Source organism: Chiroxiphia lanceolata, chromosome W (assembly GCF_009829145.1).
Source record: "Chiroxiphia lanceolata isolate bChiLan1 chromosome W, bChiLan1.pri, whole genome shotgun sequence".
NCBI lineage: Eukaryota > Metazoa > Chordata > Aves > Passeriformes > Pipridae > Chiroxiphia > Chiroxiphia lanceolata.
In genome coordinates, this window is record NC_045670.1 from 10958079 (window position 1) to 10980034 (window position 21956).

Consider the following 21956-nt stretch of genomic DNA (forward strand, 5'->3'; position numbering starts at 1 on the left):
TTTTATATAAATATATCTGTTTTGCCATCCTTAATCCTGTGGGACAAATTTGTACAAAGGTTCAGTCACACCTCTATAATTCCTTAGACTTAAACAAAGTCTGGGGCTAAGATTGGATCCAGCTGCAGCCAGGCTCCTCTCTGAGAAGGAATTTAGAAAGCAAGGGGTTCCTTTCTGCACCTTGTGAATAAACTTAGCCTGAAGCTCCCACTCTACCCGCAACAACAATCAACAGGAATATGCTCACAGGCTGGCTCTCAGTAAACGTTCACTGTGTTGGTTTGGCTGGGGTAGAGTTAATCTGCTTCACAGTAGCTAGTATGGGGCTCGGGTTTGGATTTGTGCTGGAAACGGTGTTAATAATATAGGGCTTCTCTTATGCTTTAACTGACGGAGTCTGGGAAGGCTGCCAGCCAGCCCCGCCGATCCATGCAGGGCACCGGGTAACGGACATAGGGCGAAGCCGGGAAGCTTCACTCCGAACTCCCGCTGCCGCCGCCAGGGGGCGCCGCCCCGGCCACGCTGCCTGGCAACCACAAAGAGTGTGGGCCAGCTCGCTGCCCTGCCTCCTCCAGTTGCTAGGAAACGAGGCTTTCGGGCGGGGCGGGGTGGGGCAGCCGTCGTAAAGGAGCGGTGCGACTGTCGTAAAAACATTTCGGGGAAAATGTCGTGAAGCGCAGTCGGTAGGGTCTGTGGTGGAGGGAGTGACTGGGCCCGGCTCCCCGCACTTACATGCCCCGTATCCCGGTGGCTCCCTTCCCCTCCTGCTCCATGTGGGGCCCGGGTTTGGCTCTCGTCTTCTCCGGCTTCTTCTCCTTCTACTATGGCCCGGAAAGCAGTTAGCAGGAAGCGGAAAGCGGCGACGGCTGCCGCCGGGGGGCTCCAGGGGGAGCAGGTAGACTGGGGGGCGGAAACGGGTGTATGGGGGTAGAAGCCTACGTGCCCGTGCCTGGGGTGACCCTGATCGGGGGTTGCCGTGTCCCGGTGCCCGGTTGAGGTGGGGAAAGGGGGGGGGGGTTCGGTGCTTGGGGAAGGTGTCCTGGGGAGGGCGGGAGGTGGTGGGGGACGGTGGGGAGGAGTAGTCTTGGCCCCGGTGGCGAGGGGTGTCTCGGTGCGATACGGCAGGCAGCTCCCCCTGTCCCTGCTCTCTGTTCGGCCCGTAACCGCCGAGTCCCCGCCTCCCCAGAGCTGAGCCTTACTGCGGGGCGACCCCAGGCCGGGCCGTAAGAGGCCGATGAACGGCGCGATCAGTATCAGATGGCCCCCGCAGTGTCACCTTCAAACCTGCCGAGCTCACGGCGGGAGGCTGTTGGGGCTGCTTTTCCATTTGAAGTGCTTCTTGGCTTCCTCTTGTTTCTATAAGCTTCTGGTGTCCCAACGGTGCCAAACCAGGATGTACTGTTTTCAATATCATGGCAGTGTTACTTCTTTAGGAAATATTTATGTTTAATTTTACGTTGCTGAAGGCTTTATCAGTATTTCTGAGTTAATCTTCGTGTACAGTATGCCATGGGTAGTTTGGAAGGCTTCAGTATTTTGCTGATAATATCTTTGAATTTAGAAGGCTTTGTGTCTTAAGTTTGTTCTAGTTGCTTTATCTAAGTTCCATGCTTCTTTTCCACAGTATGGGTGGGATCATTCAGTTCAGAAAAGGAAAAGACTCCCCCCAGTGAAAAGGTCTGTGGTGTACTACCTGAAAGGTAGAGAGGTCAGGATGCAGAATGAGTCCAGCTACCACCGTTTGTTGCATGGGTATGCAGCCCAGCAGCTTCCCAGCCTCCTGAAGGAGAGAGAATTTCACCTTGGAATCCTTAATAAAGTATTTGCCTCCCAGTGGCTGAACCACCGACAAGTGGTGTGTGGGACAAAATGCAACACAGTAAGTGCCACCTGTCTTTCTCTTCTCTCTGTTAATTTTTCCACTCCCAAATGATGCTTATCATCATAATTGAAGTATGTAGACTGCCAAGGAAAATATTAGGAAGTAATTAGGTGCAGAGTCCAAATTGTGCACAGTTAATTTTGAATGAAGGTAATGCTTAACAATCACCCATTCTCCTCTGAAAATATGGGACTATGCAGATGGCTGGAAACCTGAATGCAAGGCCTGTACCTTATGCAGCATCTGTCTAATCCACATAGAGCGATTTGCATCTATTTGTAGGATGGCAAGCAACAGTGGGATTGGATCTTTCTTCTTGTCCTGCAAATGTAAAGTTAATGAACTGATGCTGAAAAGCAGCAGAAACAAAACTCCTTAACACCAATTTGTAGGTGTTAAAAAGGGCATTCTTTATTCAGCATGCTGGAGGATAGCTCCTCTAATCGAAAGTACCAAATTACAGACAGGGCTTTTTATTACACATACTGTTTACATATTCATTAGATATTCTTGCTTACTTAATGCGTATTCATTAGTTTGCTTTACATAGTCACACCCCTTTTGGAAGTCCTTCTTTGGTCCTTCTGGGTCTTCTTTGTTGTCTTGACCTCAGTTCTTGAGCAGGCACAGCGTCACTGTGTTTCACCACAAAAAACGTAGCGTTTGTTCTTTATCTTATTTGGGTACACAGACCTTAGTTTACATCTTGTTTGAGTTACATCCTTTATCTTATTCTCTATGACTTCTCTAAGATTATATTGTTCCTTATTTGGGCATTCTGAGATAGTGTGAGTAAAGTTTCTATTTCTCCTATCAGAACAATGCTAACTTTGCTAAATGGTAGCTAACGTGCCTGGCAAAACTTGCTAGTAAGGCTCTATTTTCGTTATTCTAAGTTTTTTATCGTTTGGTTTTATGTATGGTTCTGTGCTGCTGACTTGGGTCTGGAGCATCTCTCTTATGAGGTGAGACTGTGGGAGCTAGGTCTGTTTAGTCTGGAGAAGAGATGACTGAGAAGCAATCTCGTCAATGCATATAAATACCTCAAAGGCAGGTACCAAGAGGACAGTGCCAGACTCTTTTTGGTGGTGCCCAGTGACAGGATGAAGAGCAATGGACATAAACTAAAACACAGGAAGTTCTACCTCAACATAAGGAAGAACTTCTTTCCATTGAGGGTGAGAGCACTGGAACAGACTGCCCAGGGAGGTCATATAGTCTCTTTCTCTGGAGACATTCAAAACCCACCTGGATGTGTTCCTGTGTCACCTGCTCTAGGTGACCCTGCCTTGGCAGGGGTGTTGGACTGGATGATCTCCAGAGATCCCTTCTAACCCTAACAATTCTGTGATTCTATGACTTCAAAAAGTTACTACAAAACTAAAAACTATGGTTAAACTCTAGATATTCTTCAGAGCTGAAAAAAGTTAATTTCAGATCTTCACGATTATCCTTTGCCTTTTCACTTTGTAATTTTTTTCCACTCTAAATCTGTTTTCAGTGTTCAAATAACTTCCCTTGCTTATGTATCTTTAGATGCTTTAGCAAAAATTGAAACCACTTCAGACTCTATCATGTTTCAGATTTCACATTTCCAAAGCATCACTTTATAGGGAAATATTAAAATAATGTTCTATGTGATTAATAAATGGAGAAGATCACACTTCTTAAGTAATGCTCTCTCTGCTGGAGTTAGTGGCCCAACTTCATTGGCTGAGGTTGCAATTTCATGTATGAAATTCTGATTGAATTAGTGCAAAATCCCAAATTTCTTCTTTGCAAGTTGGTTAGTGCCACAGAAATGAATTGAGTGTTGTAAAGAATGTATAGATCAAGCAGCTCTTAAACCTCAAAGTATATCAGTTGGTGTGATTGTTTCTTTGCCTCAAGATTTTTTTTTTGCAAAAGCCATGCTCAGTGATCTGACCTGTGTGGGACAGTGTTTTGTTTTGGTTTTTTTTGAGGGGGGTGTGTGTGTATTTTTTTTTAATTCAGATGTTCTGTTATTCATAGTTACACAGCAGGAGGCTTTCATGTAGTAGCTCTTAAGAAGCAAGGCCTAGCTATATAAAGAAAAGTCTTTTAACAGTAATTAAGCCTGAAATAGAATCCAGCTGACCTTACAGCTACCTGAGGACTAGTTGCTGTCACAGGAGTGGTGAGACTGAGTGGATGAGGAAGAGGCAAGTGGATTCTCAAAGATTGGCTTAAGCCAATTGTGAAACTTCATCACAATTGATTTTCTCTTAGTGATTCTATTTTTAGCAGGTCAATGTGTTTATCTTGGGTTTCTTTCAAATGTTATTACGAATGACAAGAACATGCCTGTGATTTCTGAGAGCAGTATGTGAAGAGCTGGAGCATAGAGCATGTCAAGCACTTCTTATGTGAGGAATAAGCAGTCTCTTGTTGCCGTGGGATTTAGGTGCTGAAAAAATTTCCTGGAGCAGTTAATTAGGGGTGAGATAAGAAAGGGTTTATTTGCCAAGGCAGTAGATGTTACAAGACACGCGCCCCTGTGCCCAAGAGGTTACATTTTATAATACCATCCATCCAATCCCAGATGTGTCCACCCTGTGGCCTTTACTCTGGACCGCCCCGGGGTCCACCCCCTGAAAATGGGTCTGGGGTGCATTTCGGGACCACCTACTTCATCACCTTCACCATCATCAGAGCACAAAGGGTACATAGTTACCTAATTCTTGACTTCATTCTGTGGTTTAGGCCCAGATATGCTGTTCTGTCAACTGTCTAGGCCTTGCCTTGACAAAAGACTAAACATTTCTATTAGATTTGGGGCTATGAGTGATATAGGGAGGATAGAATGGGGTAAGAGGGTTAAGGAATGTATAAACAAGGGTGCTAGAGGGAAAAGGATAAGGGACAAGGGACAAAGGAGGGAGGTTGCTGCTTTTAAAACTTACAAGTCTTACCAATATTAGAAAAATAAAAAAACCATTAGGGGCTTAAGGCATCACTTTCATGTGTGTTGTTTGTGCCTTGTAAATCTACATCTGTCCTGCTTGCATAATAAAAACATGCTGTAGCTCAAGGTGGCACCCTTTGATTGATTTGTATCATCAACTAAAAGATAGGGCTACCTGTTCATCTGCTGTTCTGTGTGCAGGGGCAGCAGCAGAGGACATGAGTCTACATGCTACCTTGAAATGGCATTTAATAGGCCTGGGTTTTAATCTTGCTGTATAAAGTCAATGCTTTCAGTTTAAGATGCATGGGAAGGGCACTTATATTTAATTAATCGGTAACTTTGTTGGGTCCCTGTTCCTCTCCCCCCCCCCCCTTCCCCCCAAACTGTTGTCTCTGAAATGCAGGTCAAAAAATGGAAGTATACTTGATGAAAGAGCCTGGCAAACTGTTCTGCTCACAGTATTGTATATAAGGGAAGGATAGATTTTGCAGTTCAGGCTCTGGTAGATAGATACTTGGTTACCTCTTGGTCTTGTTCTGTCTCTTCCTCCTGTTCCTGTGATGGCCCTGCTTTATCCTCCTTTACTGAGGTGTTTTTTGTGTCCGTTTCTTCTTGTGTACAGGGGCAACTAGTACTGGCACAGGTTGGTTCTCTAGTTCTGCTGCAGTGTCTGTTGCCGGGGTTGGAGTAGAGTAGCTGCAGGGCCTGTCATTTTGTCATTGGGTTCAGAGACCTTCTTTCCTCTTGAGGATACTGAGTCATGTTGAAGAGGACTTGATAGGCCTGGGTCAGGCCCCAGCACATTGCAGTGATTTGTGTCTCTGGAATTGACAGGGTGACAATACACTTTTTGCAAATATTTTACTGTTTTTTCTGAATTCTGCACTTGTTTAGGGATGAGGTTTCAAAACACTGGCGGTGCTCACTGCCCTAGGTACTTGCCCATACTATTCCCACACACCCTGACACTCAGAACTATTCAATCTCTGGGTGATGTTCTTAAATAGTTGTTTAACCTTAAACAAGATCTGAACTATATGCAACAATATGCTGGCTCCTAGCAAAAGGACCAGGTTGGTTTCAAGGGTATTCAAAGAATATTCAAAATCTTTAAAATTCTCAAACACTACTGTAATCATCCTGGAGGAGAAGGAAGATGTTGGATGGATGTATATTGGAAGATGTGTCCCCCATAGGTTGGCTATCTGAGGAGAAAGGGCAAAAGATGTAACTGTTAATAGTTCCCAATAGATGGCTCCCAAAGTACAGATAGGATGGCAATGCTGAGTACACATACCAGGTTGGTTTCACAACCAGCAGTTCTATCATATCATAGGCCAGCATTACAAAGTACAACAAAATGATAACCTTGGCCCAGGCCTCAAGGATGATAGATAAACACCACTCTAGGGAACACATGCTGCAAGTAAAGTGTTACACAACACTATGGGTGCTGAAAGGATGAGGCTGCATACACATACAGAAGTTGATTTTGGGATTTCTCCACTGATCTTTTTCGGTGTTCCCCTTTTATTCATATTCTCTCATAAACAGCACCTGGTGTTGTCTTTTAGTTAACCAGAATTCCCAGGATCATCCTAAACCAGTGTTTTGATCCCACACATTCACACTTGCATCATGTGGTGGCTGTGTTCAGCCATGAGCAGAAACACATGCTATCATGCAGACCATTAAGTGGTTTTCCACTTTGAGAAACACAACATTCTCTCTGCCAAAACACTCAGCCAAGGTCAGTCCTCCCTTTTGATTCCAATTAACTAAATGCAGGTGCAGAGTGACTAAGCTTGTTCCCGCACAACGCAACTCTGAGAACAAGTGCAACAACTGTGAGAGCAAATAAATCAACGAGCTTATTGAAGGGGTTTTACCTCAAAAATATACAAGGCTCCAAAAATCCGCCTGATGGATTTATTAAAGGGCCTTCAGTTCTTTTTATACCTTGAGAGAGTGCGTGAGAGAAGAAGCTACACATGTTTCTCAGGAGGTCAAATAACATACTTTTACTGGCAAACTTTAGAAAATAAGGGAACTTGGCAAAAGTTTAAAGGGCAGCATTCAACCAAAATAAGTCATTTCACAAAGCAATGACTTAGCACGTGCTAACACATACAACTTAGCAAAATCCAATCCCTCCAGCTTTATGTTACCCAAATATCAAGAAAGGAGATTAGGAGAAGAAGAGAGAAAAAGAGAGAATTTCTGTGCAATTCCAGCTTCCATGTGTCCAGACAGTAAGGTTGTGACTGTGCAGTAGCCACATGGTGTTGGTTTTGTTTGCTCTGAACTCTTGTGGCCACACCACACCCCCCCTCCAGGTTGGGCTTCCGGTGTGCTAGCCATTCTGAGGCTGGGTTAGGGGCTTCAGGGGGTGTGGTGTGGGGCAGTGCTCCCAATGTGCCAGTGACTGACAACTGCACTAGAGGCTCTCAAGGAGGTGGGGTTATGGGGGGGTAGAGCACCATTCCACCTTGGCAGAACCCAATCTGTCCCCTCCCCTCACGCACTGAGTTGTTTCAAGACAATAATAACTTTAATAACCTTTTTCAGTCCCTCACAGATGGGGAGGAGAATTGGAAAAAACGTAAAACCCGTGGGTTGGGGCCCCCTGGTGGTCTAGTGGTTAGGATGCGGCACTTTCACCGCCGCGGCCCGGGTTCGATTCCCGGTCAGAGAAGTCCCCCGGGCAGATGGTGCTCGTCAGCCCTGTAAGGCCATCCATCTAAGAGAAGGTCACTCTAAACAAACCTACGTCCTGAGGACCTCACTGCCACTGTCCAAGCTTGCTCAGCCCCGGCAGATGAACCTTAGGATTAAAGGGTGGGCTCAGCTCAGCGCACACTGTGTCTCACCTAAAAAATCCACTGCGCAGGCTCGAAGGGTAAAGACCTTTCCCAAATCTTCGTTCGCGAAGACTGGCCATACATACAAAACCCGTGGGTTGAGATAACAGTTTAGTAATTGAAATAACATAAAATATTGTTATAATAATAATAAGAAAAAGAGAAATTAAATCCAAGATAAACAAGTTATGCACAATACAATTGCTCGCCACCCACTGACCAATGCCCAGCCTGTCCCCTGGCAGTGATTGGCAGCTCCCAGCCAACTCCCCCCACTGTATATACTGAGCATGTTATATTGTATGGAATATCCCTTTGGCCAGTTCAGGTCAGCTGTCCTGGCTATGCTCCCTCACAGCATCTTGTGCACCTGCTTGCTGACAAAGAATGGAAAACTGAGAAGTCCTTGATTTAGAGTAAGCACTACCAAGCAACAACTAAAACATCACTGTGTTATCAACATTATTCTCGTACTAAATCCAAAATGCAGCACTGTAACATCTACTAAGAAGGAAGTTAATGCTATCCTAGCCAAAACCAGGATGGGTGATTAAAGTAAAACCCACTGTAATTAAGTTAGTTTAGTTGTTTTAGGAAGGAATATATGCATTTTTCAACCATACTTGCAGCATTTGTGGATTCTACATTTAAAAGAATGTTAGTTCAAAATAGGGAGGATATTTGACCATCTTGGTTTTCTTATCTGTTCAATAATGACTTGTATCTGCTTTTTTCCCCCCAGTTATTTGTAATAGATGTCCAGACCGGTCAAATTACCAAGATTCCTATTCTGAAAGATCGTGAACCTGGCATGGTGAACCAGCAGGGATGTGGTATTCATGCCATTGAGCTCAACCCCTCAAGGACCCTTCTGGCCACAGGTGGAGACAACCCCAACAGTCTTGCAATTTATCATCTGCCTACACTTGATCCTGTGTGTGTGGGAGATGTAAGTGGGAGTATTTGGGAAAAGTTTATTCTGTCCCAAGAGTTACTACTTTGAAGTGCATAAGGTCAGAGCAAGGTTAAGATTTGGGAGTTTTGTAGTGGAGAGTGAATTTCTGAAAGCTTGAAAATATTCCTGATCAAGTTGTCTTTTTTGACAAGATATCTTAAATATGAGTGAGTACATAAACATGCGAGTCGATTCTCAGGATTCTGAGTCAGATTTCTTCTTCCTTACCCTCATTCAGGTCTACTTCAGATTACTTTTAAGCATTGAAAATGTAACAAGATCTTAACTGTTAAAGTCTAATTGTGGCAATGATGATCTCTGAAACTAGATTTAGTGAAAAAGGTCTTTTGAGAAACTGTAAAAATGATTCAAGGTTTTCCCTTCTCCAGTGTAGCTTATATATGTATTATTTCAGTGACAGAACTTGGCTTTGAGGATTAGTTCTAACCCAGTGGCTCGTGGCAGTTTGATAGACTCTGGTATTGTTTTTATTTCTGAAACATTGTGAGACCTTTTTAAAACAGCCACTCTTAAAAAGAAAAAAGGCTGAAATGAGTATGGTGTTGTCCTGTAAGCACTTCTCTCTTATTTTTCCTTTTTGATTCAGGACTTTGCATAGACATTAACTACAACAGCAGAGGTTCGGTCAGAGTTTCTGCAGCAGGAGATAACCAGCTGCAGAAAGGCTTGACTGAAGATTTGCATGACTTGCTATTCATTTGTGTGCCACTGTGACTCTGCAGCTTTTCAAACAGAACTAGAGCCTTATGGTCTTTTTTTTTCTCCATAGGCTTCTCACCTGCTGAGTAAAAGATTCCTGAAAAACTAATCTGTAGGTCGTATATTGTAATCATAATGTTTTGGTTTCTTTTTATAGTAGGGATGTGCATTTGAGGAAATAAAAGTATGCAGTAAAGAACACTGCTTTTAAAATGGAAAAAATCCAAGTCTTCAGAATTGAGATTAATTTGTCCTTGATCAGAGATCTTTTTCTATCACCTAATTGCTCTCTATTAATTATACAGGTTAAAATCAATAAAAGTTAAAATTACTGTTAGGTACAACTGCTCCAGCTTGATACTGAAAACTTATTTATATGTTTTTAACATAGGTCTCTCCTTCTGAGTTTGCACTTAAGTATTCTTCACTTTGATTTTTTTTTGGTCTGCCTTGAGACTACTGCAGAATATAATGGCACAGAAAATCTGTCTTTTTCTTTACTTTTAGGATGGACATAAGGACTGGATATTTTCAATTGCATGGATAAGCGATACTATGGCTGTTTCTGGTAAAGTTAATTTTTATTATTTTTCCCAGAATTTTATACTGATTTACAGCACTTGATAGGTCTTAGGGAAGCACTTTTATAAGGCATTTGAAATCACTTGGAACTACTTTGCCTATTTAAACCATTCTTGGTCTTAGTACAGTGCTTTGTCTTTTTTTTGTTTGTTTGTTTTGGTTATTTTTGTTGTTGTTGTTGTTGTAGGGCCCTGGTCTAGATTGAATTTTTTTTTCTAGTATTAGAGGGAATACTGCTATCTTTACAGTAGGTGTTGCCATGAGCAGGTGTCTAAACACAGTAAGTTCAAGGGGGAAGGATCCTACACAAGAATAATTTCAAGAGGGGTGTTGGTTGTCAGTTAACAACTTTGAATACAGCAGAACAGTATTGGTTTCCTGAAATTTTATGAAAGACTGATTAATAAAAACTGTTTTATCAAACTATCAGTAAAGTGGGGTGTGTGTATATATATGCACAAATACTATGGTAATTAATACAGAAGGTTGTAATAGAAAAGGTCAATTACTGACTTTTTAGTCAATGTAGTTGGATAATCAGTGTAACTTCATAAAATATTACTTAACTTAGGTAAAGGCAGCAATATGCAGTTGAATTAATGTAGTAGTTTACTGTCTTTCTGTGCTGAGAGGGTTGTAGTATTCTGTACAAGGAGGCGTCAAACTGCAGGTGACAGAAAATTGTAAGTCTTGTATAAAAATGAAATACTTGAATTGAGAATTCAGTAATATAAAAAAAAAGCTAATCCTTGAGTTGATCCTTGCAATTTTCCAACCCAAATATCTGCATTAAAAAAAAACATTGTCACGTTGTGTAGGGAAGAAATTGAGGTACATGTCAAATCTGTCAGAGCTGACTTAGAAGTGAGTTGCCTAAACACCAGAAGGGATGGGTATAGGACCTTGGATTAAACCTGTGTTGATTTATGAACCATAGACATTTAGCTTCCTTCATTCAGTATTGGTACTCTTATTGATTCATATTTTATATTAATATCTTCAAATTCAGTAGAAAAATAAAATGAGTTCTTGCTTGTTCAGACTCAGTTCCTGTGTCATATTCTTTAAACAAGAGATTGTATGAGTTTAAAAAAGAAATTAAAAATAGATTTGGTACAAATTGTTGTTTTAAATAGATGTTTCTGTTCAACTCACTAATGTGCATGTACATATCCATAAACATACTGTCAGAAATCAAGCGATCTAAAATTGTTGTAAACTCAACAGAGTTTTCTTGGAGGTTTTTGTATTGGCTTAACAGACTGTCAATCTTGGCCTTGGTAAGCCAGGCTCAGGCTGAATGCATAGGCTATTCAGTTGCCTCTGAGTTTATTCTACATGTGAGTCTCTAATGGTGATTTTTGTACAGGATTGTGGTTTTTTGATGCATCCTAATAAATTTGAAAACAGATGAGGTGATCTAGCTTCTTGAAAACCACATAGACAAACCAGTTGACAATGAGTTTGCAATGTTATCAACTTTACAGCTCAGTAAAATCATGATTTTGTTAACAATAATTAATATATAGACACCAACAGTGTGTTTGGTTAGATTAAATTAATCTAAAGTATCCTTTCTTTCTTTCAGACCTTACTGTTTATTGCAGTTCGTTTTTTAAAAAGGGGAATTATGTATATGTGAAATGCTGTTATGGACTATTTATTCAGGTTCCCGGGATGGTTCGATGGGTCTCTGGGAAGTCACAGAGGATGTGTTGTCCAAAAGCAATGCCAGGCATAATGTCTCTCAAGTTCCTGTCTATGCCCACATAACACACAGGGCTCTGAAGGATATCCCTAAGGAGAACACCAATCCTGACAACTGTAAAGTCCGAGCATTGGCTTTCAACAATAAGAACAAGGTCGGTAAGATACGCAAGACAGTTGAGTAGTCCTAAAACTGTCCATATGTATTTGAAAAAGAAAAAAATAATCTTAATCAAATATACTGGAGAATCAACCTAGAATGTGAGTTTGTAAGGACATCTCTAATACAGAAAATAATGCTCTTACTTTTTTTTTTTTTTAATAATAGGAGCTGGGAGCTGTGTCCCTGGATGGTTATTTTCATCTTTGGAAAGCAGAGTACACATTATCAAAGGTGCTTCTCTGTTGCTGTAAAACTTAAAAAATGGCTTAGCATTTAAGACTGTTCACTATTCTTTATCTCCTTTAAATGCTTGAAGAAAGAGCAGCAGTGTTTGGTCTGGGGTGATTTGGTGGGAACACTAAATTGGGGACTACCATTCCTACACCATGACAGTCAATTTGGCACCCAACATGTGGCATGAAGCATTGAGATAACAACAGATCTGACCAGCGTGGGTTGGAAACAAATTTGATCTAAGCATTTGCTGTTTTAGATATGGAGCCACTGGTCACAATGTTGCTTGGTCTGTTCACATGGTTGTGGTACCTTACCCTGTGTATATTCTTATATATTCACTATGTGCTCCTGGCAATGCCCTTTTTCAGAGCAGGGAGAGGGATCAGGATTGCTTTGTTGTTCAGTTTATGACATGATAACATCAAGGGCAATGAGGGTCATTTGGGATGTGTATTCAGTGTTGCTCTCCTGCCCTTACCTCAGGTGCTACCTCTGGGAATTCATTAATAATCGTACCCAGTCTGTGAGGGGAAAAGGAGAGGATGATTTTCTCTAGCTTTTCACCCCCTTTTCCTCCTTCAGGCCTGGTACAACAGCTTTTGGCAATTCTGAATTCCCCTTGGATGTTAAGGAAAGCATGTTCTTGTTGCTAAGTCTGCCAGGTCTCCTCAGTGTGGTCCACACCATGTTTAGAGTTACAAAAGAGAATTTTAGGAAGGTCATTCAGAGATCTGCCTTGAGGGTAGATAGTCATGAGTGGCATGGAAGGTGGGGAGGACATGGGCAAGTTTTTGGGGACTTCTCCAATGGTTTGGAAGTTCACCCCTGAACAACTACAGGACCCTGATAAAGTGGCAGAATATTTGAAAGGAAAATACTGTGGTAATTCCAGAGACACGAAAAGTTATGCAATGTGCTGGGCCCTGGCTACTATTTATCAGACATTGCTCAGTACTAGACAGCACCCTCAGGGGGAGGAGGAGGAAAGCAGACCAACAGGCACTGTGGCCACTCAAACTGCAGCTGAACCAGAGGAACAACCCATGCTGGTAGCAGTCGTACCTATACAGTTGAAGAAATGCAAGACAAAATCAGTTCCCTTAGTGAGGGATGAAGAGGAAGCAGGGCCCTCACAACAGGAGGAAGAGGCAGGGCCAGAGATAATCACCCAATCCCTGTCCCTGGGGTGAGCTGCGAGATATGCGAAAAGATTTCAGCTGCCATCTGGGTGAGCACATTGTGACCTTGCTGCTCTGATGCTGGAAAAGTGCAACCCACAGTTGGAAATTAGAGGGTAGTGAAGCCAAGCAACTGGAATCCCTGTCCAGGGATGCAGGCATTGACAAGGGGATTGGGAAGAGGACAGAAATCCTCAGCCTCTGGAGGTGACTCCTGTCAAATATGAGAGAAAGGTATCTTTTCAAGGACGATCTATTAGTGCACTGAGACAAGTGGAACACCTTGGAGCAAGGTATCCAGTACCTGAGAGAATTAGCTGTGCTGGAGGTAACCTTTAAGGATTCAAGTAACAAACAGTCCCCTGTAGATTCAGATGAAGTCCATTGTACACAAACCATGTGGCGGAAGTTCCTACGGAGCATGCCATCATTGTATCCCAACTCATTGGCAGTGATGTCATGGAAAGGAGAACAAACTGGATAATTTGCTTGTCCAACTCCAGCAATATGAAGAAAGTCTTTCTTTCTCCCTATGGGCCTGCATTTTGGCTGTGGAAAGACTGTCCAAGGACTTCCAGCAATTTAGAGAAAATGTCCCATACCCCTCCAGTACAGACCAGTGTCTCTGCTATTTGGAGCAAGTGCCCTCCTGCTCAAGAGAGAGGGGACAACACCACGAGGTTTTACCTGCGTGATGACGGAGAGGACATGAGGAAGTGGGATGGAAAATGCACCTCTGCCCTAGCAGCACAGATATGAGTTGAAAGGAAGAACAACCACCACAGGAAATTTTTCAAATAAATGCCCCTCCAGTTTCCAGTGGGCAAGTCCTCAGACAGAATAGAAGGGCTGATGTTACTTCTGATCCTCTTGAAGGGGCCTCCAGTTCATGTTTACAAGAAGTGAGCAACGAGTACTATGACCAGAACTAGAGGGGCCCTGCCTCCAGCCAGGTGGAGGAAAGGGACATTCAGATCTATTGGACTGTGTGGATTCAATGGCACATAAGAACCATAAGAGTATAAGGCTTTGGTTAACACCAGTGCACAATGTACCCTGATACCATTAAGATATATAGGGGCAGAATCCATCTCTATTCCTGTCTTTAGTATTGTTGTTACTGTTCGTTTTCTTATTTCATTGATGTTTCTAGCACATTGTTCTTAGCTCAACCTGTGATCATTACCTTTTTGTGCCTCCAATTCTCCTCTCCATCCTGCTACACGGGGAGGTAGGGAGGAAGTGAGTGAGTGGCACGTGGTCTGGGGTGATTCAGTGGGAACACTAAATTGGGGAATACCATTCCTTATCCATGACAAACACTTAAAATCTTTATGTAAAATGCAATGTCCTAAATAATAAAACTTGGAGACAGAAACTTCCCACTCATCTTATTTTGGAGGGTAAGAGATGCTCTTAACTTTCTGCCAGTTCTGGGTGAGCTCAAGTGAACTTTTCCATAGAGTATATCGGATACTTAATTAGCAGTGTTCATTAAGGAAGTTGTACTTATTTAAATGTAATTGCAGATCAAACCCAGAAATATCTATACTACTGTATGAAGTAAGCTTTTTCAGCTGAGTGATGATGTCTGTGTATACCTGTTGAAGAAATAACAGCAGCTTAGAAAAATGTAAAACAATATACCAAAATGTCTGTTTTTCTTTGCACAATACTTGGCTTCAACCTTTATCATCTCAGTTTGGTTCAGACAAGGCATCCAATCTCCTTCAGATTTTTTTCTCTCTGGGTCATGTTGTTGCTTTTCTCTTAAAGTTCTACTGTTGGGATTAACTTATTTTTTAGCTTCATTTTGTTTTTTTTCACTTCAACTTCCTTGAACATAGCTTACAGAATTGTTCTATTAATGTTTTTCTCTTTTCTCATAATGTATTGATTTGTCTTCCTCTGTTTCCAGTTACTTTCCACAAAGTTGCCATACTGCAGGGAGAATGTGTGTTTGGCTTATGGTCAGGAGTGGTCAGTGTATGCAGTAGGATCACAGGCACATGTCTCCTTTCTGGATCCGAGGCAGCCTTCTCACAATGTTAAATCCGTCTGTTCCAAAGAACGTGGCAGTGGTAAGAAATTTGTCAGAGGGTGCTTCAAATTGTTTGCTTGCAGAAGTAGCTATTAAGAATGCAGTAAGGTAAGCTTCTAATAAATAGGAAGGGTTTTTCATGTGATAGACTAAATCATTAAAAGCATATATAGGTTTTGCTTTTATGACATTATTCCTTGAGCAACCAACAAACCAAACATAAAAGCAACTCTGAAATCTAATGAAGGACAACATCAGTGATTTTATGATCAACTAAATTGCACACCATTGAAATATTAGTTAACTTTTGAAAGCATACATTTTGCTTATTACTGAACTTTCACTGTGCATTTTACTTCTACTTATTTTTTAGTGTCTTATTCTGTTTTACTTCATCTCAAAGTAAATCCAGTCTTCATACCACTATTGTCTGGTTTTGCATTTTTCTCTGGGAACAGGAAAAAAGCATGCTATCTGCTCTGTGCTATCATATTGGGTGTCAGTGCTGTGAGTGAATGCTTGCTTTGTAATTTTAAAGCCATGAGTGAGACACTTAATCATCAGTATGTATTTATTTGCTTTAAATATACAAAAGCTTACTCTTTAAAAAGTTTGCAGATTTGAGTGCTGTTTTCCTTTTCTGATGTGAATGCAGTATGTCCAGTTGAACTTTACACCTGGGCTGAGCCTGAGGGTTTGTAGAGTACATGGTCCCATAAGCTTCTTCCCATACTCTTTATTTTCAAGCATGAGAAGGCACTGTGCTGTGATGCCCATTTTAAACCATATTAATCCCAGACTAATAAGTTGGAGTCCTTATTTAGCTTGACTCTAGGCATTTATCTCTTCATTGGGCAAGTTATAAAAAAAAAATTGCATGTAGACAAGGATTAGGAAATTTTTATTTATGTGGTTACTGGGGTTTGAAAAGTGCTGTCTAGATAAATGTTAGGGTCTTCTTTCAGATACAGGAGAAGTTTCTATAATATGATAAAAGGTGCTTTATCAGCTCTTGTTTGTCACTTGAACATCTTGCCAGCAACACCCCTTGTCTTGACCCACTGTCAGTGAGGGCTCTGTGAAGGTGTCACCCTTCAGTATCATAGGGAAGAAATACCAAGACACTGGAGTGTGGTGACTGGTGGCTAAAAACTCCTGCTGGGGGGGATGATCTATGTGTAAGGAGTATCTCTGGGGTGCTAGTTCATATCTGGAGAAAGCCTTTGTTCAATGCTGTTTTCTATTCTGCATAGTAGGCAAATTGTGTGTGTGTGTGTGTGTGTGTGTGTGTGTGTGTGTGTGATGGTGGAGGCACCATATTAATTCCCAAGATACTGACTGTTTCAGCTTTCTGTTGGTCTCACTGGGACTTGGAGTGTTGCAGCACCTCTAGAAAGTAGGCTGTTTATTGATTTGCAAACTAAAATCTGGGTTGGCTTTTAAGTGATTCGAAGTGTTACTTGAATGTGCTTTCAGCTTCTAAATGCACCTGATGAACATGGTAAGTCCACATTAATTTCAGTTCACTAGTGTTGTATACAAAAGTAGGTCAGAGAAAGGTTGTCAGACTGAAACTCGGGCTGGTTTTTACCTAGTATAACCCTGTCTGTTCTATGTGAGAAGGTAGCTAATGCTTTTTAGTGCATCTTGTGACTGTTGCTTTTCTTAGCAGCTGTATGGGAAAGTGCAGGCCCTGGACTGTAGTTCTCGATCTGTTAGAGCAACTGCTTTCTGCTTGACTGACCTGCAGAGCAATGTTGTGTGCCCTTGACTTTATAATCCTGAAGGCAGCAATGTTAATACAGTGGACAGAGCTTGTGCAGCACAGACTCTGTGTCTATTCTTTGCATAGGACATGCTACTGCATCTTCATTTCCTTCTGGGATTTGTAGAGCTCCCTGTCTCTCAGGAGTAAGACTCAATTTGCTCACCCAAATAGTCCAGGCCCACAGGTGGTAGAGTGATGGGAATGTAGGAGAGCTTACTGTGATCAATTCTAGGCACAAGTGGTGCTTTTAGTTTAATGGGAATGATTAATCTGAGGTACTTCAACCCCTTAGGAGCCAATTTGAAATGCTGTTCTTGAAAGCATGTTCTAAACATCTACTTAGTAGCGGGTACATCATGGATTCCTTCAGTTTTCTTAAAATTTTTGGTTAGAGAAAGATTCACAGTTCTTCTGTATTTTATAGCTTTTTATTAATAAATTGCATTGAAAAGTATATGCCATCTGCTTTCATACTCCATCACCTGTCTCTGTTAAGTAAGTGTTCTATTGGGTTGCTTGTCAATAAGCACTTTTGAAGCAAAAATAAGAGGAGGTCTGCTCTTGTGCCTTTCTCCTCTTATCCAAGTGACTGCTCTTGCTGACTACAGAGGGCTTAAAGCTTTCTGCATGTATTTGCCAGAGCCACGCCCTTGTAATGGTGATGAATAACAGGAGCAAAGTTCCAAATAACAAGATGAATAACAGTGGTTAAGCAATGGAAGCAATGACCATGGGAATGTAGAAAACAGAAAATTGATGGCCTAAGTCCTTGAACAGAGGGGAAAACAAAAAAGAAAACACCTTTCTTATCCAGGATGTCTAATGATGAGCCAACAAACCCCCAGTTTTGACTGGTTCTGTGATGAGAACTTGCCCTAGGGATGAACTTTGCTCATTATAATAGTAAAAATCACACCCCTAGCTCAGGGACCCTCTACTCACAAAAAGACCACTATTCATTGAGCATGTGCCATGATTTCTTGGGACACTATGTGTGCTGGTTTAAAGGTAAACCAGCAGGGGAAAATGAACTCAACTCAAAAGAGAGATTATAAGTCAGAATAACAATTTAATAAAATAATACAATCAGTACGATTATACAGACAAACAATTGGTTTTAACCCACAAAACCCAAATGTATAACCCAGCACCCTGGGGCATGAACAGAGTGGTGTTCTTTGGGCCCCCTGAGTCCAAAGTAAAGGGAGAGGGGGAAAACCTGTTGGTGAGAGTGCTGTTGCAGTCTGCTTAAAAGTGGTGATTGCAGTCCGGTCGAGGGTGGTGGTTGCAGTCCAGTCGAGAGTGGTGGTCTGCAGTCTGGTTGGGAGTGGTGGTCTGCAGTTTGGTTGAGAGTGGTGATCTGCAGTCTTCCTCTGGATCCCACGAGTGGTTAAAAAAGTCCCAAGACTCCAAGATTATATATTCTCCAGTTCAGGCAGGAATGCTCAGTACTTCCCTCAGGGCGGGGGGTTCCTCAGTGGGTGTGAGGACAAAAACACCCTTCTATCTCGCAGGCCTCTTAGCACCTAGTTTGTAGCCTGATGAGTCAGGCTGCTCTGGGCAGAGGGTGCAAATAGTCTATTGACAACAGTTTCTGGGAAATGGCATGGAAGGCTATAGAATACACAGTTTTGGGTTACACCCATCCAGTGATGAACTGGACCCAGCTGTTCTAACTAGGACACTATGCCTTTAAATTGCAGTAGAGAAATGATAAGCCAATAGCAACTTAGCCAAGTAGTGACTTAAGTAAGATATGCTAATAGCCTAAGATTGTAACCATATAAGTAGGCCTTCCTTTGCCTTGGTGTGCTGGCTTTGTGGATTTGCCACCCAACCCCACCTTTCTGCTCAGAACTGTAAATAAATCAAATACCTCGACTCTATGGTGATCGGACTCTTGCACACTGGGTGAAAGAACCTGGTTCAGGACAACAATGAGGGGGGAGGGATGTCTCCCAAGTTTCTCAGATGCACTTGTAGTTCTCTGAATTAGAGATTCTTATACAAATCTGGTAAATCTACTTCAGCAGGTGTGAGACCTGCACAGTGGTTTCCCACCTATTAAGCCTGCAACCAAGACTTCACCTCATATCGGGAACACAACAACGTGGCCTTGCCTGTTCTAAGTGTGTGTAACAGATGCTGGTGGCTGTGGATGTAACATCAGGTTGTGGAAGTGGAAGAATGAGGATATGTTTCTAGTTAGGACTCTGTACAGAGGGGAAGGGGAAAGTCTCTGCATCTACACTTCTTGGATTTCTGCTGTCATGTGTACTGCTGGGTGTATTCCAGTATGTCACAAGTTTTGTGATGTTCAGCCTCACTTGGTACAGTGACAGCGCTTGGCATGTGAATGTAGCTGGCATAACTCACTCTTTTCCCCTCCTGTAATTCAGTGGTACTTTAAAGACAGCTTAAAAAGCTCTAGGGTTTATAACCTGCCTTCATGTTGTGCAGAAAGGGGAAGCATAGATGTGGTGGGGTTTAATCTGCATAGAAGAGTTGTTTGGGTTAGAGTACTTAGACAGAGCAAACCTTTTGACAATAAATAGAGATGAGATGACAGGACACTTTGCAAATTGCAAGTTCCTATGTATAGAATCTCCACAAGACTATTTCCAAGGGAAGGAAGTTTAATCTGAAGCTGAGGCTTCAGACTAAGATTTTGGGAAAACAAAATGTACTCTTTTGCTCAATCTAATGTCATAAGTGAATTGTGTTAGAATGTTTTGTTTGGACTGGAAACTTGTAGCTTCCCATATGCTGGTGTAACATGGTGGTGCTTTGCTTGTAGTATTCTGTTTTCATTGTTGGGTGAAGTGCTAAAAGTACTAGCTACCAAGTAAGGTGTGCTGGTGTGAGAATATTTAAGCAGGGATAGCCTCAAAATTATTTAAAAGTGACTAGTGATTATTATGCTTATACCTGTTGACCAGCAAAATGCACTTGGTAGCAACTGGGACAGTAATTTTTCTTATATAGTCACATCACAGCTTGACAGGTAGCTAGACAAGGTGTGAGCTCGTGGAGGAAACCAATGTGACATTCTTTCCTCTATCTGCTGCCATGTACTCATGGTGTGTTCACTTAGAGGCTTGTGAAAAACAGAACAAAGCTATTCTTGATCCTAAATGGCTTGTGATCTTTGTTTATCTGTTAGAGCTGGGGCCTGCTGAGAATTAAGCTTCTTACTATGCACCATCAGTGTAGCTGATGACATCAGAGGAGAAAGGAAGTAGTATATGTAATTGAAGCTGCTGTTTCAGTAGCATCAATGGCATTTGTCTTTATTGCTCCATGGCAGTGTGTGCTTCAAACTTGTGTGTTGTTGAGAATACTAGTAGGTAGTTCCTCTTAAAGAAAATATTAAACATCAAGCAGCAACACTGCAGGGCCAAAGCATCCATTTTCCTTACTGCATTGTGTGTCCCTTCTCTATTTGACAGGTATTCGATCGGTGAGCTTCTATGAGCACATCATCACAGTGGGAACGGGGCAAGGTTCCTTATTGTTTTATGATATCCGAGCCCAGAGATTCCTGGATGAAAAGCCCCCACGTGCCTGCTATGGACAGAAGCAGAAATTAGGAGGAAGTGAAATTTTGAAGTTGACTACTGGGAAAGGCTGGCTGGTGAGTAGCTTGTAGTTGTATGAAACCCTTTATACAGGAGTTTACACCGGTTCTTTTTGTAGTAATGGAAGTTATTGTATGAAATGTGTCCCAGTCAAACAGTGATCATGTAACCAATAACTGTAATCTTGAGAAGCAAGAAGTGCTGCAGAATTGCTTTCTACAAAAGCTTTATGAAAGGGTATTGAATGGTTGGTTGCTTGAGTGTAAGGCATACTGACTACTGTTCTTATGCACTGATTCATAAATGAACTAGATTTTATATCTTTATATTTTCTAATGTAATCTAACTTCTAGTTTTCAGAACCTCAAACACAAATTACATTGTCTTCCTTTAAAAATGTGCCACTCTAATGTGGTACTCAAAGCAAGAGAGATTTCATTTAGTTGTGTGCAATATTATAAACTAGCCTTCTGAGGTAATGACGTGGCAGGCACTTTCCCGTTCAATTTCCCGTATGTTATCATAAAGCAGTTAATGACTTTGTCTAACTTCTCTCCATTATCTTTTGTATCATTGTGATGTAACTTTAATGAAACTTGATATCTTCCCTACCCTTCACCTCCTCTCTACAATGTTTGTCCCAAATGTCCTCAGAAAAAGATTCAGGAGAACTTTGTTATCTTCACATTGATCTACCTGAAGCTTTAGGAGTATTAACAGAGAAGATCCCTTTTAAGGCTCTGGAAGCTACCTTCTGCTTTTGTGAAACAAGGTTTTGTGTTTGTTTGACAACAGTACTAATCTAAACTTTCCTTTTACAGAATCATGATGAAACCTGGAGGAATTATTTTTCTGACATACATTTCTTCCCAAATGCTGTTTACACCCACTGTTACGACTCGTCTGGAACAAAACTCTTTGTGGCAGGAGGCCCCCTTCCATCAGGACTTCATGGGAATTATGCTGGTCTCTGGAGCTAATGATAACTCTTCATAAATGTTGATCTTTACACAGATTTCCACTTTTCTTTCCTGTTTTAACAACCAAATTGTGTGATGCCATTGATTTCTGGTTTAAATGCAAGTTACTTTTTGGCAGAGTTTTCTGTTGGTCTCTAACAGTCTTGTACATCTTTTTGAACCATTATTTTTGCTTTAACCTCTTTGATCTTTTATATGAAGGGGTTTTTAAATCCTTTTTTTATTGTATTTACTCCAAATGACTCTTCCCCCACATTTAGGCTCTCTTGGCCATGTGTCCCCTCCTCTTCTTTGCTGTGAGGTAGGATTCCTTTCTTATAGAGTGGTTGCTCCTGGGCTTTCTGTGAAAGTCTAGGGGCTGTGTGTCTGCAGGTA

The 21956-nt window shown here is 41.7% G+C and overlaps 1 protein-coding gene across 2 annotated transcripts; it reads left to right on the plus strand.

Annotated features, from left to right (window-relative positions):
* Window positions 1-239: 239 nt before the first annotated feature.
* On the plus strand, window positions 240-21610 carry LOC116780035 (DDB1- and CUL4-associated factor 12-like). Of its 2 annotated transcripts, XM_032674541.1 has the most exons (10): window positions 240-258; window positions 1215-1243; window positions 1625-1879; window positions 8415-8621; window positions 9855-9915; window positions 11598-11791; window positions 11965-12030; window positions 15133-15295; window positions 20473-20657; window positions 21423-21610. In XM_032674541.1, exons 1-10 carry the CDS (start codon window positions 240-242, stop codon window positions 21579-21581), a joined length of 1338 nt encoding a protein of 445 aa, XP_032530432.1. In that variant the 3' UTR covers window positions 21582-21610. The 2 variants fall into 2 exon arrangements, with proteins under 2 accessions (XP_032530432.1, XP_032530431.1); XM_032674540.1 differs by lacking the exons at window positions 240-258; window positions 1215-1243 and adding an exon at window positions 824-895.
* Window positions 21611-21956: the final 346 nt, after the last annotated feature.